General features: G+C 40.3%; 1 protein-coding gene across 1 annotated transcript; it reads right to left on the bottom strand.

Annotated features, from left to right (window-relative positions):
* On the bottom strand, positions 12,111-15,149 carry LOC102189921 (T-cell surface glycoprotein CD1c). Its single transcript, XM_018046532.1, is given in 8 exon segments — positions 12,111-12,198; positions 12,357-12,447; positions 13,108-13,197; positions 13,200-13,370; positions 13,576-13,810; positions 13,812-13,855; positions 14,539-14,805; positions 15,092-15,149. Coding segments are annotated over 8 exon segments (1,044 nt in total).

Genomic DNA, 17,413 nt, shown 5'->3' with positions numbered 1-17,413 from the left:
GTCTTTTAATTTCTTGGCTGTAGTCACCATCTGCAGCAGTTTTGGAGCCCAAGAGAATAAAGGTCTGGCACTGTTTCCATTGTTTCCCCATTTATTTGCCATGAAGTGATGAGACTGGATGCCATGATCTTCGTTTTTTGAATGCTGAGTTTTAAGCCAGCTTTTTCACTCTCCTCTTTCACTTTCATCAAGAGGTTTTTTAGTTCCTCTTTGCTTTCTGCCATGAGGGTGGTGTCATCTGCATATCTGAGGTTATTGATATTTCTCCCAGCAATCTTGATTCCAGCTTTTACTTCATCCAACCTGGCATTTTGCATGATATGCTCCACATAAGTTAAATAGGCAGGGTGACAATATACAGCCTTGACATACTCCTTCACCAATTTAGAACCAGTTCATTGTTCCATGTCTGGTTCTAACTGTTGTTTCTTGACCTGCATACAGGTTTCTTGCAAGCAGATAAGGTGGTCTGATATTCCCATCTCTTTAAGAATTTTCCACAATTTGTTGTGATCTACACAGTCAAAGGCTTTAGAATAGTCAATGAAACAGAAGTTTTTCTGGAACTCCCTTGCTTTTTCTATGATCCAACAAATGTTGGCAATTTGATCTCTGGTACCTCTGCTTTTTTGAAATCCAGCTTGAACATCTGGAAATTCTTGGTTTACATACTGATAAAGCCTAGCTTTCAGGATTTTGAGAATTACATTGCTAGCAGTGAAATGAGTACAATTGTCCAGTACAATTGAACATCCTTTGGCATTGCTCTTCTTTGGGATTAGAATGAAAACTGACCTTTTCCTGTCCTGTGGCCACTGCTGAGCTTTCCAAATTTGTTGGCATAAATAGAGTGCAGCATTTTAACAGTTTCATCTTTTAGGATTTGAAATAGTTCAGTTGGGATTCCATCACATCCACTAGCTGCCTTCATAGCAATGCTTCCCAAGGCCCATTTGATTTCACACTCCAGGATGTCTGACTCTAGCTGAGTGATCACATCATCATGGTTATCTGGCCCCCATAGAAAAGGTGCTGCACCTTTGACATTCACCCTAAAACTAGTTAATAAATCTCCTTCTTTTATGGCCCAGGCACATTTTAATGTGCTACTGACTCTCTGCTGAGACCAGAGCAAGTGAGTTGGTGTGCAAGGTCTTTAAGAGGTGAGTCTCTGTTTGCTATACCCCTCCTGCTTTCCTGGATGTAAGATTCACTGGCTTGCAAAGTCAAATATTGAGGGGGCTAAGTGTTCTTGCAAGTCCTCAGGACTGAGGTGCTCAATGTGAAGTTCCAAACCCTCCCTTCTTAGGGAGGATCTCTGTGTTTGTGATATCAACTCCACTTACAGGTTGCTGTGTGAGGGCTGTGGGTCTTAACTAGACTGCATCTCACCCCTTCTATCCTGGACCTATTCTTTTTCTTTCATTTGTATCCTTAGTTGAGGAAGAGACGTTCTAATAATCTTTAGGTAGTTCACAGAGAGATTGTTCTAAATGTAGTCATAGTTTTCATGTGTGGGGGAGGAAGTGAGCTCAGGATTTTCTTACTGTCATCTTCATTCTGTCCCCTTTTCTATTCTTTTCTCATGGAACATTTTGTAATTAGACTCAGAAATTTCATTTTGTAGTGTGAATATCTCACAATTGCTTATTTATTGAGGTGAAACATGACCCTCAAAGTGACCATTTTAAAGTGTACAATTCAGTGGAACTTAGTACCACACAATATTGTGCAGCCACCAGCTCTAACAACTTATAAAACATTTGTGAAAGTGAAAGTTGCTCAGTCATGTCTGAGTCTTTGCAACCCCATGGACTATACAGTCCATGGAATTCTCCAGACCAGAATACTGAACTGAGTAGCTGTTCCCTTCTCCAAGGGATCTTCCCAACTCAGGGATCAAACCCAGCTCTCCTGAATTTCATGTAGATTCTTTACAAGCTGAGCCTCCAGAGAAGGCTATAAACATTTTTATTACCCCCAAAAACATAGCCCACATTCATTAGGTAGTCGCTGCTTATTTCTCCTTTATCCCAGAACACTATTAAGTGATAAACAACCTTCTTTCTGTATCAATGGATTTACCAATTCTATATATTCCATGCATATGGAATGAGACTATATAGGTCTTTTTGAATCTGGCTTCTTTCATTTAGCATGTTCTTGAGGTTCATTCACATAGTATCAGGTATACTTCCATTCCTTTTTAGGGTGAGAGTTGGACTGTGAAGAAGGCTGAGCACCAAAAAATTGATGCTTTTGAACTGTGGTGTTGGAGAAGACTCTTGAGAGCCCCTTGGACTGCAAGGAGATCCAACCAGTCCATTCTGAAGGAGATCAGCCCTGGGATTTCTTTGGAGGGAACGATGCTAAAGCTGAAACTCCAGTACTTTGGCCACCTTATGAGAAGAGTTGACTCATTGGAAAAGACTCTGATGCTGGGAGGGATTGCGGGCAGGAAGAGAAGAAGACGACCGAGGATGAGATGGCTGGATGGCATTACTGACTCGATGGATGTGAGTCTGAGTGAACTCCGGGAGATGGTGATGAGCAGGGAGGCCTGGCGTGCTGTGATTCATGGGGTCAAAAAGAGTCGGACACGACTGAGCGACTGAACTGAACTGATCATTCCATTGCAGGTATATATACCATATTTTGTTTATCCATTTATTCATTAATGGACACTTGGATTATTTCTTCCTACACATCATCGTGAATAGTGCTACTATAAGCATACTTATACAAATATTTGTTTGAAAATCTGTTTTCCATTGTTATGGGGACATATCTAGAAGTGGAATTGCTGGGTCAAATAATTAATATTTAACTTTTTGAAGAACTACCAAACTGTTTTCAATAGCAGCTGCATCATTTTACATTTCTACCAGCAATATATGAGGGTTGAAACTTTATGTAGATGATAGATGGATAGATGATAGATAGATAGACAGATAGGCAGATGACACCCACGTGGATGGTAAAAAGTGAAGAACTAAAGAGCCCTTTGATGAAATTGAAAGAGGAGAGTGAAAAAGTTGGCTTAAAACTCAGCATTCAAAAAATTAAAATCATAGCATCCGGTCCCATTACTTTATGACCAATAGATATGGAAACAGTGACAGACTTTATTTTCTTGGGCTCCAAAATCACGGCAGATGATGACTGGAGCCATGAAATTAAAAGACACTTGTTCCTTGGGAGAAAAGATATGACCAACCTAGAGAGCATATTAAAAAGCAGAGACATTACATTGCCAATGAAGGTCTGTCTAGTCAAAGCTATGGTTTTTTCAGTAGTCATGAATGGATGTGAGAGTTAGACTATAAAGTAAGCTGAGCTCTGAAGAACTGATGTTTTCAAACCACAGTTGTAAAACACCATTGAGAGTCCCTTGAACTGCAAGGAGATCCAACCAGTCCATCCTGAAGGAAATCAGTCCTGAATATTCATTGGAAGGACTGATGTGGAAGCTGAAGCTCCAATATTTTGGCCACTTGATGCTAAAAATTGACTCATTTTCCAATGAGACCCTGATGCTGGGAAAGACTGAAGGCAGGAGGAGAAGGGGACGACAGAGGCTGAGATAGTTGGGTGTCATCACTGACTTGATGAACATGAGTATGAGCAAGATCCCAGAAATTGGTGATGGACAGGGAAGCCTGGCATGCTGCAGTTCATGGAGTCACAAAGAGTTGGACATGACTGAGCGACTGAACTGAACTGAACTGAGACAGATACTACATTAGAAGTTGTTGTTGGTGGTGGTTAGTCACTAAATCCCATCTGACTCTTTTGTGACTCCATGGACTACAGTCTGTCAGGCTCCTCTCTCTATGGGATTTCTCAGGCAAGAATACTGGAATTTCCTAGGCAAGAATAGAATGGGTTGCCATTTCCTTCACCAGGGGATCTTCCTGACCCAGGGATCAAACTTGGATCCCCTGCATTGAAGGAGGATTCCTTAATGCTGAACCACCAGGGAAATTCATATGAGAAGTAAAAATGAATGAATTTTCAAAATATATACTTTAACATAAGAAAAATAAACTGAGTATTAAAATATATCTTTATTAAGTAAATGTTCAAAAACTACAATGAGAATAGGGGCTTTGTAGCCTTGAAGCTTTTAAAATATTTCTGCAATTCCTCTGACTTAACAGTAGACATCTGTATTTTCATATCTGCTTCCAAATATAATCTAATGCAATATTATATGTCAGATAGTCTCTGGAAAGCAATGAACACTAAAATAATATTTTGGTATTGTTATAAGAGTAGATTTTAACCTATGCATCCTGTGAATGGGTGTCAGAAATCCACAGATATCCAAAAACACACTCTGAAAACAAGTCACTTAGATCTAGTACTTCTTTAAGTGGTATGTAAGGGTAACATACCTTCTTTCTAAATTAGAATTTTTCTAAAAAGATACATTCTCCTAAATAAGTATCTCATTATCCTGAGATAAACAAAGGCAGAATAAATACTTGATTCTTCCTTTATATTTACCAATGTACAAGAGAATAGGTTTTTTATATAGGTTCCTGGGTGACTAATGGGTTAGTTTTTGCACTACTGAAAATTAATGAATTTCAGCATGTTGAAAGTGTTTGAATCTATCCTAGCCATTGTTTCTCTTGAGACTTAAAATGATGAGATCCTTTCCAAGGCAGTTGTGTATGAATCCTTTCAACATACCTTTATCAGTGAGCTTCCAATTAACCTTCTGGCATGACAAAATTGCTACAGACCCTTGTAGACAAAATTGTTATAGACCCTTCCAGCTCCGACCTGGAAATTATCTGTTTCTTCATGGTGTTCTGCTTCCTTTTTGTGAGAAAGTATTACATGGAAACCACAATCCTGCCTTTGTTTCTGGGTTTATCAAGTGGTCAGAATATTTTTTTCTTCCTATTAATGAGTTTATATCTATACCTTCAAGTTTAGAGCTACAGAGGTTTACCCATCTATCTCACATCAACTTGCCTTCTCCTACACAGAAAATCCTGGTTCCCAATGAATCAACACAATTGTGTACTCAACTAATCCTATTGTACACTATGTATTATCCACTTGTTCCTATACACACATGATAGTCTTCAGTTCAGTTCAGTCACTCAGTGGTGTCCGACTCTTTGCATGAGTCACAGCACACCAGGCCTCCCTGTCCATCACCATCTCCCGGAGTTCACTCAGACTCACATCCATAGAGTCAGTGATGCCATCCAGCGATCTCATCCTCTGTCGTCCCCTTCTCCTCCTGCTCCCAATCTCTCCCAGCATCAGAGTCTTTTCCAATGAGTCAACTCTTCACATGAGGTGGCCAAAGTACTGGAGTTTCAGCTTTAGCATCATTCCTTCCAAAGAAATTCTGATCTCCTTCAGAATGGACTGGTTGGATCTCCATGCAGTCCAAGAGACTCTCAAGAGTCTTCTCTAACACCACAGTTCAAAAGCATCAATTCTTCATTGCTCAGCCTTCTTCACAGCCCAACTCTCACATCCATATATGACCACAGGAAAAACCATAGCCTTGACTAGATGGACCTTAGTCGGCAAAGTAATGTCTCTGCTTTTGAATATGCTATCTAGGTTGGTCATAACTTTTCTTCCAAGGAGTAAGCGTCTTTTAATTTCATGGCTGCAGTCACCATCTGCAGTGATTTTGGAGCCCCCCCAAAAAAAGTCTGACACTGTTTTCACTGTTCCCCATCTATTTCCCATGAAGTGATGGGACCAGATGCCATGATCTTCGTTTTCTGAATGTTGAGCTTTAAGCCAACTTTTTCATTCTCCACTTTCACTTTCATATCCCACGTTGAAGGTCAGGAAGGGTGGCGGTGAGGAGATACCCTTCGTCCAAGGTAAGGAGCAGTGGCTGTGCTTTACTGGAGCAGCTGTGAAGAGATACCCCATGCTCAAGGTAAGAGAAACCCAAGTAAGATATTAAGTGTTGCAAGAGGGCATCAGAGGGCAGACACATTGAAATCATACTCACAGAAAATTAGGAAATCTGATCACACTAGGACCACAGCCTTATCTAACTCAATGAAACTAAGCCATGCCCGCGGGGCAACCCAAGATGGGCGGGTCATGGTGAAGAGGTCTGACAGAATGTGGTCCTCTGGAGAAGGGAATGGCAAACCACTTCAGTATTCTTGCCTTGAGAACCCCATGAACAGTACGAAAAGGCAAAATGATAGGATACTGAAAGAGGGACTCCCCAGGTCAGTAGGTGCCCAACACGCTACTGGAGATCAGTGGAGAAATAACTCCAGAAAGAATGAAGGGATGGAGCCAAAGCAAAAACAATACCCAGCTGTGGATGTGACTGGTGATAGAAGTAAGGTCTGATGCTGTAAAGAGCAATCTTGCATAGGAACCTGGAATGTTAGGTCCATGAATCAAGGCAAATTGGAAGTGGTCAAACAAGAGATGGCAAGAGTGAACATCGACATTCTAGGAATCAGCGAACTAAAATGGACTGGAATGGGTGAATTTAACTCAGATGACCATTATATCTACTACTGAAGGCAGGAATCCCTCAGAAGAAATGGAGTAGCTATCATGGTCAACAAGAGTTTGAAATGCAGTAGTTGGAAGTAATGTCAAAAACGACAGGATGATCTCTGTTTCCAAGGCAAACCACAGTAATCCAAGTCTATGCCCCAACCAGTAACGCTGAAGAAGCTGAAGTTGAATGGTTCTATGAAGACCTACAAGACCTTTTAGAACTAACACCCAAAAAAAGATGATCATCTTACAATAACAATAAAACCAATACTTCCAAAAATATGATTATTGAAAACAATTTAAGATTTGTTTTCTGACCTTAGGTTATATATCTTGGGGATTAAAACAAAAATTGTACTTTAAAGCAGCTTGAAACAGTACCTAATTTGTGGTATGTTATCAACTCAATGAGTGATTATGTTCCTTGTTGCAGTTTGCTCTCAATTTTTTAGGAACTGAAACTCCTGTTTGATATATTTATAATACTGTAAAATGTCTACATGGAGCAAAACATCCTGAATGTCTGAGTAAGGAGCTCAAGAAAGTCTTTTTCCAAATATCAATGATAGTACTGGACAAAATTTTCAAAATCATCCATTTCAAAATTCTGGGCAATGACCAAAGGCATACAACAGATTCAGAAGTGCTTATTCTAGAACTACCTGAAAATCCTCAGCAAAAATAATGAGGACAATATAAAATGAGGTTTTTCCCTTCCTTTGCTTGATTTGGTGATGCCATAGGTTGAGAATCAGCAGTCTTGCTGTCACCATAAGGATATACCTGATTCAGAGCTACATAGAGAGGCCCATGCCCAGAGAGGATGTAGGAAACAGCAGCATTGGTGGCAAAAGTCAAAGGTCAATATTACAGCTGCCCGAGGCTGCAATGCTGGTTGAAGCAAAGAAGAGACCAATCAACATTTAATAGACACCTGGGAAGTGGGAGGTTTGGAAACTGCACCCATAGTTTGGAAACTACACTAAGGAGTGACCAAAGAGGACCACATTTAACTACTTTTCCCTGGCCAAACATGACACCTTGCACAAAGAAAAAGTAGAAACCACAGCAGATTTGTAAACTGCTTGAGTAGTAAATCAGTAAAATGGTAAATGTGGACTGGAAGTCCACAAACATCCCCTCAGCAAAAGGTGAAAGTGTTACTGGTTAAAGTTAAAAGCACAACTGCTGACTAATCATTGTTCACTAATAAGCTATATTGATGTAGAAGTGACTCCTAGGAAACTAGGAAAAAGAAATAAAAACGAAAGAAAGACAGGAGGGTAAGGAGGAGAGGAGAGAAATGGAGGAAAAGTAGGAAGGGTGGAGGAGAAGGGAAGAAATGAGATCTATTTTTAAATTTATCTTTTAATTGGAGGATAATTGGTGGCTCAAAGAGTGAAGAATCTGCCTGCAATGCAGGAGACCTGGGTTCAATCCCTGGGTTGGGCAACCACTGAAGAAAGGCATGGCAACCCACTCCAGTATTCTTGCCTGGAAAATCCCCATGAATAGAGGAGCTTGGCAGACTACAGTCCATGGGGTCGCAGAGAGTTGGGTATGACTGAGTGATTAAGCACACAGAACACAACTGCTTTATAATGTTGTGTTAGTTTCTGTTGTACAACAATGTGAATCAGCCATGAAAGTGAAGCCGTTCCGTCGTGTCGGACTCTTTGCGATCCCGTGGACTGTAGCCTACCAGGCTCCTCCCTCCATGGGATTCTCCAGGCAAGAGTACTGAAGTGGGTTGCCATTTCCTTCTCCAGGGGACCTTCCCCAGGGATCGAACTCGGGTCTCCTGCATTCCAGGCAGACGCTTTAACCTCTGAGTCATCAGGGAAGCCCTAAGTATATGTATATCAGCCATAAGTGTGTGTATATATATATATATATATACATACATATATATATACATAATTCCCTCCCTCTTGAGCCTCTCTCTCCCCTCCCATTCCCCCCAACTAGGCTATCACAGAACACCAGGCTTGACTCCCTGTGTCATACAGCATCTTCCCAGTAGCCGTGTATTTTCCTCATGGTAGTGTATATATGTTAATGCTACTCTCCCAATTCATCACACCCTCCCCTTGCTCCCCCTACCCTGCTGTGTCCACATGTCTGCTTTCTACATCTACCTCTCTATTCCTGTGCTGCAGATAGGTTCATCGGCACCACTGTTCTAGATTCCACCATTTTTCTAGATCCCATATATATGCATGAATATGCTATGTGTTAGTCTTTCTGACTTACTTTATTCTTTTTAACAGGCTCTAGGTTCACCCACCTCACTATGACTGACTCAAATTCTTCCCTTTTTATTTCTGAGTAATATTCCACTTGCAATGAGACCTATTTTCTTTAATGAGACATCAGTGGCTACAAACTGCAAGGCAGCCAAAATTGACAGAATTAGCCCAAGCATGTAAAGAAACAATGAAAAATGCAAGAATAAAATAGAAACAATAATGGTGACTTTATTAAAAGAACCTCAAACTAGAAACAAACCAACAGTCAAACAGTGGATGGATAACACACACACACACACACACACACACACATACATACATACATATAATTTCACTTATGAATATCATATTCATACATGGAATTCTATTGAGCATATTGAACAATAAAATGGATAGATACTAGTGCACTGATAAGCAACGTAGATGACATAACCATAAGCTAGGTGGGGAAAAATGACAGCTACAAAGACCATATACAGTTTGTTCCATTTTAATAAAATTACAGAAAGGACAAATCTAAATAACTAGCGTAAGACATGCAATAGCTGCAATAATACATAGTTGGTAATGGTGTAGGTGGAAATAGGTTTGAGGAGTATTGGGGTAATGGAAATATTTCATATCTTGATTGTGATCATGTTTACATAGGTTTATATATTTTTCAAAATAATGGGCATACACATCTAAAATAGATGTATTTTATTTTACATAAATTATACATCCACTGTGGAGAAGGCAATGGCACCCCACTCCAGTACTCTTGCCTGGAAAATCCCATGGATGAAGGAGCCTGGTGGGCTGCAGTCCATGGGGTCGCTGGGAGTTGGACGCGACTCAGTGACTTCACTTTCACTTTTCACTTTCATGCATTGGAGAAGGAAATGGCAGGCCACTCCAGTGTTCTTGCCTGGAGAATCCCAGGGATGGCAGAGCCTGGTAGGCTGCCGTCTATGGGGTTGCACAGAGTTGGACACGACTGAAGCGACTTAGCAGCAGCAGCAGCATACATCCATTGTTAATTCAATTTTTGTAATGAAGCAGAAAAAACAAAATGTGACCAGTAAAAAGGGCACAGGTTGAGAAAGTAAACTTTGTAAACTTCAAGAAAGTAGGAATAACCTTGGTTGCTTTCTCCCCTACCAGTTTATAAGTTGAATGACTGACTCATATTCAGGGCTTAACAAATATTACTTGATTAGTGAATGAAATCTTCCTGGTGGTTCAGATGGTAAAGAATCAGCCTGCAATGTAGGAGACCTAGATTTAATCCCTGGGTTAGGAAGATCCCCTGGGGAAAGGAATGGCAACCCACTCCAGTACTTTGGCCTGGAGAATAACATGGGCAGAGGAGCCTGGTGGGCTACAGTCTGCGGGGTCACAAAGAGTTGGATGCGACTCAGGGACTTATACTCACGCAGTGAATGAAACTTAAAGGAACCAACATCTAGGCAGGGATATCTCAGAGCCACTCTCTGGGGGACTTGCCTTCCATATACATCCTTTGCTTTGATTCTATCCTCATCCCTCTTGCTCTTACCTTAACCATTCAGTGATATATTTGGTCCATTGCCCTTCATACATGGCCTGCACTCTTTCTGTCCTTGTGTTTGGAATAAGTTTGAAAAGCTGACTAAATGTATTTAGTGAAGTAAGCCAGAAAGAAAAACACCAATACAGTATACTAACGCATATATATGGAATTTAAAAAGATGAGAACGATAACCTTGTATGCGAGACAGCAAAAGAGATATAGATGTATAGAACAGTCTTTTGGACTCTGTGGGAGAGGGAGAGGGTGGGGTGATTTGGGAGAATGGCATTAAAACATGTATAATATCATATAAGATACTAATCACCAGTCCAGGTTCGATGCAGGATGCAGGACGCTTGGGGCTGGTGCACTGGGATGACCCAGAGGGATGGTACAGGGAGGAAGGTGGGAGGGGAGTTCAGGATGGGGAACATGTGTACACCCATGGTGGATTCATGTTGATGTATGGCAAAACCAATACAATATTGTAAATTAAAATAAATAAATTGAAATTAAAAAAAAAGAAAAGAAGTGTGACAAAGGGAAAAGTTATATTTTTTCTGTAACAGTTTAGATATAAAGTGAGGTAGCTAAAGAAGTACGGAATTTCTTACCCACATTAAAAAAGGGAAACAGCACTGTTTATAATAGCCAGGACATGGAAACAACCTAGATGTCCATCAGCAGATGAATGGATAAGAAAGCTGTGGTACATATACACAATGGAGTATTTCTCAGCCATTAAAAAAATACATTTGAATCAGTTCTAATGAGATGGATGAAACTGGAGCCAATTATACAGAGTGAAGTAAGCCAGAAAGAAAAACACCAATACAGTATACTAACACATATATATGGAATTTAGAAAGATGGCAATGATGACCCTGTATGCAAGACAGCAAAAGAGACACAGATGTGTAGAACGGACTTTTGGACTCTGAGGGAGAGGGAGAGGGTGGGATGATTTGGGAGAATGGCATTGAAACATGTATACTATCAGGTAAGAAACGAATCGCCAGTCTATGTCCGATGCAGGATACAGCATGCTTGGGGCTGGTGCACGGGGATGACCCAGAGAGATGTTATGGGGAGGGAGATGGGAGGGGGCTTCATGTTTGGGAACGCATGTACACCCGTGGTGGATTCATGTCAATGTATGGCAAAACCAATGCAGTATTGTAAAGTAAAATAAAGTAAAAATAAAAATTAAAAAAAAAGTATCATATTGTGGCACCCAAGAATACAACAGATAATCTCACATTAAATACACACAAATGAATAGAATTTCTAATAAAAAAAAAAAGGAAACGAAAAGCATCTAGACAAAAAGGGGACCATCAGAGTTTCAAATAACAATGATGTCAGAAATGACTATAATGAGAAGTCTGTCAATATAACACCAAATCCAGTTTGGATAAGGTTGCTTTGTTTTAGCTTGATTCTCAATGAGCACTTTGCATGTAAGAAAGTCAGCTTTGTCATGACCATTGTCCCAAAGGAGCATATTAGAAGATGCACAAAGACCTAAGCAGCTGTAATTCAGGGAAAGAAGTAATGTATACTTGTAGCAGAGCACAGTTGAAGCACTGTCTGAATTCAGACCAGGGAGAGACTCCTTCCTACTTATGGATCAGGGAAGCCTTCTGGAGGATATGGCATCAGAAATGGGCTTTGAAGGTTGAGTACTACGAAGAAAATTGAGATTAAAAAGAAGGTATTCCATGCAGAATTACAGAAATTAAAATAGCTGGCATTAACAAATTATTATAAAGTAGAAGCAGAAAAAAAAAAAATGGAGAAGAGAAACAGTGGCATCACTATGTTGTCCTAGGCTTCTGGGCCGTTGGGTACTCATTCAGATTGGTAAGGCATGGTGAAGAATCCAGTGGGATGTCTTGATATGAACTGTGAAACAAGGGAAATAGGGAGAAATTCTAAATAAGATGGAAATAGTGATTGAGGAAGGGGGGAGAGGTCAAGAGGAGAAAGCTAAGAGAAGTAAAAATCAAATGGAGTATAAAATAAGAAATTGGAAAGAGAGGAGAAAATACAAAAAAACTCACCAGTGCTTCCTAATCCATAATGCAAGGATCATCAAAAGCATTAGGGGCACTATCACTGCCAATGGTATCAAGTTCATGGAAAGATGATGCCCTGTGAATATTAGAGAGACACCTAGATGTCATAATAAACCCACTGCCAATTTTGCTCTATTGATTTGCCTACCTTAGCATACAAACTAGGCATGCTGCTGCTGCTGCTGCTGCTGCTAAGTAGCTTCAGTCGTGTCCAACTCTGTGCAACCCCATAGACGGCAGCCCACGAGGCTCCCCCGTTCCTGGGATTCTCCAGGCAAGAACACTGGAGTGGGTTGCCATTTCCTTCTCCAATGCATGAAAGTGAAAAGTGAAAGTGAATTTGCTCAGTCGTGTCCGACTCTTAGCGACCCCATGGACAGCGACCCCATGGACTGCAGCCCACCAGGCTCTTCCATCCATGGGATTTTCCAGGCAAGAGTGCTGATGCGGGGTGCCATTGCCTTCTCCGCAAACTAGGCATAAGTCTCATCAATTATCTTCTTTACCCACTTTATTCTCATACTTGTTGGGAAGGATTCTTCATCTCCCCACAAAGCTCTTATATCTGAGTGTCCCTCATATTCCATTTCTGCATTTCTGTAATCATCTCTATTAATTCCTTCTTAATATCTCTCTCACTTGGTATTCACATCATCAAACTTTCTTTTGCCCTGACTTCTAGGCTCAAGAATCACCTTTACACACTTAAAAATTCCATCTTACTTATCTCAGTAGAGAAAGGTGTCCTGGTCTCCTAGACTGCTATGCTTCACCCAGCAAGAAAAGCCAGTTGCCTCCTCAGCATCCACATGCATGATCATGTGAGGATCCCATCAATATTGGCCAGAACATTACCTTGCTGAGTTCCTGGCTGCTCCTGTTCACCCCACATCCACACCACCAAAACAGGCTTTGGGTAGAAGCCAAAGATATGACAAGCGAGCAATAGCTGACTTGACCCAAGGATGGGGATACTGGTCAGGCAAGCCACTGGTCTCACTGGAAAAGGCATTAAAAATATTCATATGAGGACTCTAACAGACAGTTTAGGGACAAAGTATCCACATTAATATTAAAGTTCCTCTAGGAACTTTTGCTCAGCAACCCCTCTCCCTCTTAAACTGTCCCTTCCTAATTTTGAAAGGAATGGTGGGAAAGAGCAAGACTTATACAGAAAGATCTTAGAAAAGCGGGTTGTACCCACCTTGCCTTTGGAGATACATCTTGCCTGCATTGAGGAGATCCAAGAGAAACTGGGGACAAATGTTGCTGATGAGTTTATGCACTGTTTCCTTGATGCTTTCATACTGATTGATTAGATCACAGACACTCTGGGCCCCACTCTTACCCTCTGGAGATGGTACCCATGACATGGTTTGGAAACTCAAGAAATCTGATCCTTGATAAGCTGCCTGAAAAAAACCCTTTTGTAGTTTCCTTAGAATGCAGTTCACAGCCAACACTCACCTGTAATTCAAAGGGATCTGGGGAGAGGGAGGAAGAAGAAAGAGAGATTAATGAAGAAAATGAGAGGAACTACATGGGAACCTGAGACTTTTTTAAAAATTGGAGCAAGGAGATGGTTTTAAAGTGTATAAGGGTGAGTCAATGATATATTCAGTCTAGAACAGGGAAGAGAAGAATTGGTGGGATTGGGAAAAGGGCATAAGGGACAAATGCCAAGAACTGAGGGTTTGATTTGAATAAGTTGGAGGGTAAATGATAAGTGAGGTTCATGGTATAGGTTTGGGGAGAGTGAAGAGGAACTCATGTGAAGGAGGGGAGAGTACAACATTCCTAGGTGCATGAAATGAATCATAATGGTAGTTGGACTATGGACATAGACTTAAGGAAACTGAGTAGAAGAAGAGATCATAGTTTAGGGGAGTCAGGCACAGAGTGGGACAGTTGTGTGCCTCTGGGTTTAAAGCCATAGAAGGGAGACCATTGAAGAAAGACTTAAAAAAGACAAGAGAAACAGAAGTCTGGGAAAAGCAAGAGTGTAGGAAATCTTGAATAGTCAACATCTGGAATAAACCCCAGGATACTTATACATAAAGGTTTTTATGGTGGAATAGAAAAAATAGAAATGATCCAGAAAAGTGTTTGTTTCTAGGAAGAGAACAACCTTCTGAAATAAACCCTTAATTGAGTGGATTGAACTTACATTCAAATTTCAGTTGTCTGGCATAATTTTGAATTGCCCGAGTTAATCCAACCAAATAGACATGGAATAGCAGCTCCAGGTCTATCATCTCCTCATTGCTAAAGCTGCCCTTTGGCCAGGGGTACAGAAAAGTTACTGCACCTGTTTCACTCTCTCAGCTGTGAGTCTGCAGGTCATCCAGCCAACCAGAGCCCTGATTCTGTGCTCCTGAGTTGTTGGCAAAGTGTGAGGTCTGGATAAGATAGAATGAGATATAGTCCTGGACTCCTATGATGGTAGATGGTCAGGTAGTTTATGGAAAAGTGAGGCAAATAGAAAGGATAGAAGATGGAGATTCAACCAGTTAACAGAAAGAGAGAAAATTACAGTTAGCCTAAAGATGACATTTTCCTGACCCAGGGTCCCATCTTCCTTTGAAAAAGTAAACTGGATCTAGAGCCAGGAATGTTCAGATTGTAAGCACTCTGGTACCCTTAGAATCCAAATCCGTCTTGGAAAGGTCCGCTACACTTTAACCACATCCACTTGATTAATGACAGACAGACATTCTTACCGTCTACATTGTCCCTGCCTGAGAGAATAGCTAGCAAAGCAAGGTGCAGAAAAAGCATGTCATTTGCAAATATTTCTCTCTCTCTTTGCTCTCAAGAAACCTACCCATTAGTATCTCCACTCTAACTTCCTTCAACTTGCAGTTCTCCCCACCAATCACTGACTATAATAAAATTGCTGTTTCACTCAACCTTGGGCCTCCTACTCAATCTCTCATCTCCTCTCAAGCTCTGACCTGAGGTTATTCTCTGCTGTCTGAATTCTAGCCATTCTTCTTACCACTAGCCTTCATTCTATGTTCTTACTCAACTGCTGTGGACAAAGTTGTTTGTGACACTGAAAGGTTATGTCTCCTCTCTGGGACTTTCATCTTATCATTGAAATGAAGAACAGAAACTGCACGGCTTCCCCAGGTCTTTCTTGCCTGTTTTAACAGATCACATTTCTTCCTGTTTCTCCACTCAATTCTGTTTATATTCCAACATGTTTCCTCTTTGGGGCATCAATTCTACTCTACTCCTTTCAAAAACCCTCAAAGTGTTCTCTTTTTCATTCCCCTCTGCTTCTTCCACATTTCTCATTTTTAAAAAAAAAATTTACTGACTTGTTTATAAACTGCAAAGCATGTTTTCTCAGATCTATATTTTCACCATACAATTGTATAAACTATAGCCAGTTTTCCATTATACTTAGAGTTGACATTGTAACCACCCAGAGTGTATTCTACCATGAAATATATAAAGAATAAGGCTTCCTCTTTTCAATTTTACTTCAATCTGTATAATGCAGTCTAAGTCCATCCATGTCTCTACAAATGACCAAATATTGTTCGTTCTTATAGTTGAGAAATATTCCATTGAATGTATGCACCACATCTTTATCCATTTGCAGAGCAGGAATAGAGATGCAGATGTTGAGAATAAGCGTATGGACATAGGGTGGGGAAAGGGGTAGGATGAATTGGGAGATGTGATTGGCATATATACATTATTATGGCTAAAATAGATAGCTAGTGGGGACCTGCTCTATAGTAGAGGGAGCTCAGCTTGGTGCTCTGTGGTGACCTAAAGTGGTGGGAATTGTGAGTAATATATGTATGCAAATAGCTGATACAATTGGTTGTACAGCAGAAACTAACACAACATTGTAAAGCTAATATGAAAGTGAAAGTGAAGTCACTCAATCATGTCCGACTCTTTGCGACCCCATGGACTGGGGCCTACCAGGCTTCTCTGTCCATGGGATTCTCCAGGCAAGAATTCTGGAGTGGGTTACCATTTCCTTCTCTAGGCTATACTCCAGTTAAAAAAAAAAAAAAAAAAAAAAGAAGAAGAAGAAGAAGCCTTTCTATTGAGTTTAAATTCATATGCTCACTCACCAAAAATAAAAAAATAAAAAAAATCACTCAACAAATTTTTAGTACCAAGTGTTTTAGTAGGTATAAGAACATACAGAGGTTGACAATGCATTCATGCCTATCAAGGAACTATAAACTATGGAAGTGTATAAAACCAAAATTAAAACTCATCATTATAACTGCCATTTGATTGGCTAGAATTCCAGATAACAAGCTTATTCAGAACAATAGTTTTGTGGTTTTAGGAACTTATAGCTGATACAATGCTATATTTTCATTAAACTTTCCCCCAGGGCCTAGAGAAAAAACATAATTCTCCCACTCTTTTCTAATTGGGTCAGGACCATGTTACTGAGTTCTGGTTGATGGAATGTGCTGTGCTAGAGATGTAAGCCTCGTCTAGGCCCTACCACATAAGCTGTTAAATTTGATCATTTTGCCATGCAGTGCCAGCCTGGAGATCATCTTTTCCATGTGGAAGAGATACAAGCAAGGAAAGGCTTCCTGCTTCCCATGGAGTTTGCCAGAATGAAAAATATATTTTGTTGTATTTAGTCTCTAAGGTTCTCAAATATATTTATAACTGCAATACAATCTAATTATGCTTGTCAATATTATAGAGCCCAGAAACTACTATCCTTTCCTACCTCCTGAATTCAAATCCAAATGAGATAAAGATAGAGAGCATTTGATATATAGATCAAATTGTCAACTTCACTTCTGATAAATCTTCTAGATGATTTCCCTTAACTGTATGATCCAAGTAATGTTGCTGGTATTGAAAACCAAGTGAAGTAGACTGATTTACTCTTATAAATGGATTATTTGTATCCCCTCTAAACTCACATGTTGAAACCCCTACCCCCAAGGTGGTTATACTTGGAGATGATGACTCTAAGAAAGTAACTAGAGTTAAATGAGGTCTTAAGAGTGGGGTCTTATATAAAAAGACACAGTGAGTTCACT

The sequence above is a fragment of the Capra hircus genome, chromosome 3 (genome assembly GCF_001704415.2).
Source record: "Capra hircus breed San Clemente chromosome 3, ASM170441v1, whole genome shotgun sequence".
Lineage (NCBI taxonomy): Eukaryota > Metazoa > Chordata > Mammalia > Artiodactyla > Bovidae > Capra > Capra hircus.
Note: the sequence above shows the minus strand (reverse complement) of the source record. Positions and strands in the feature narration are given on the sequence as shown.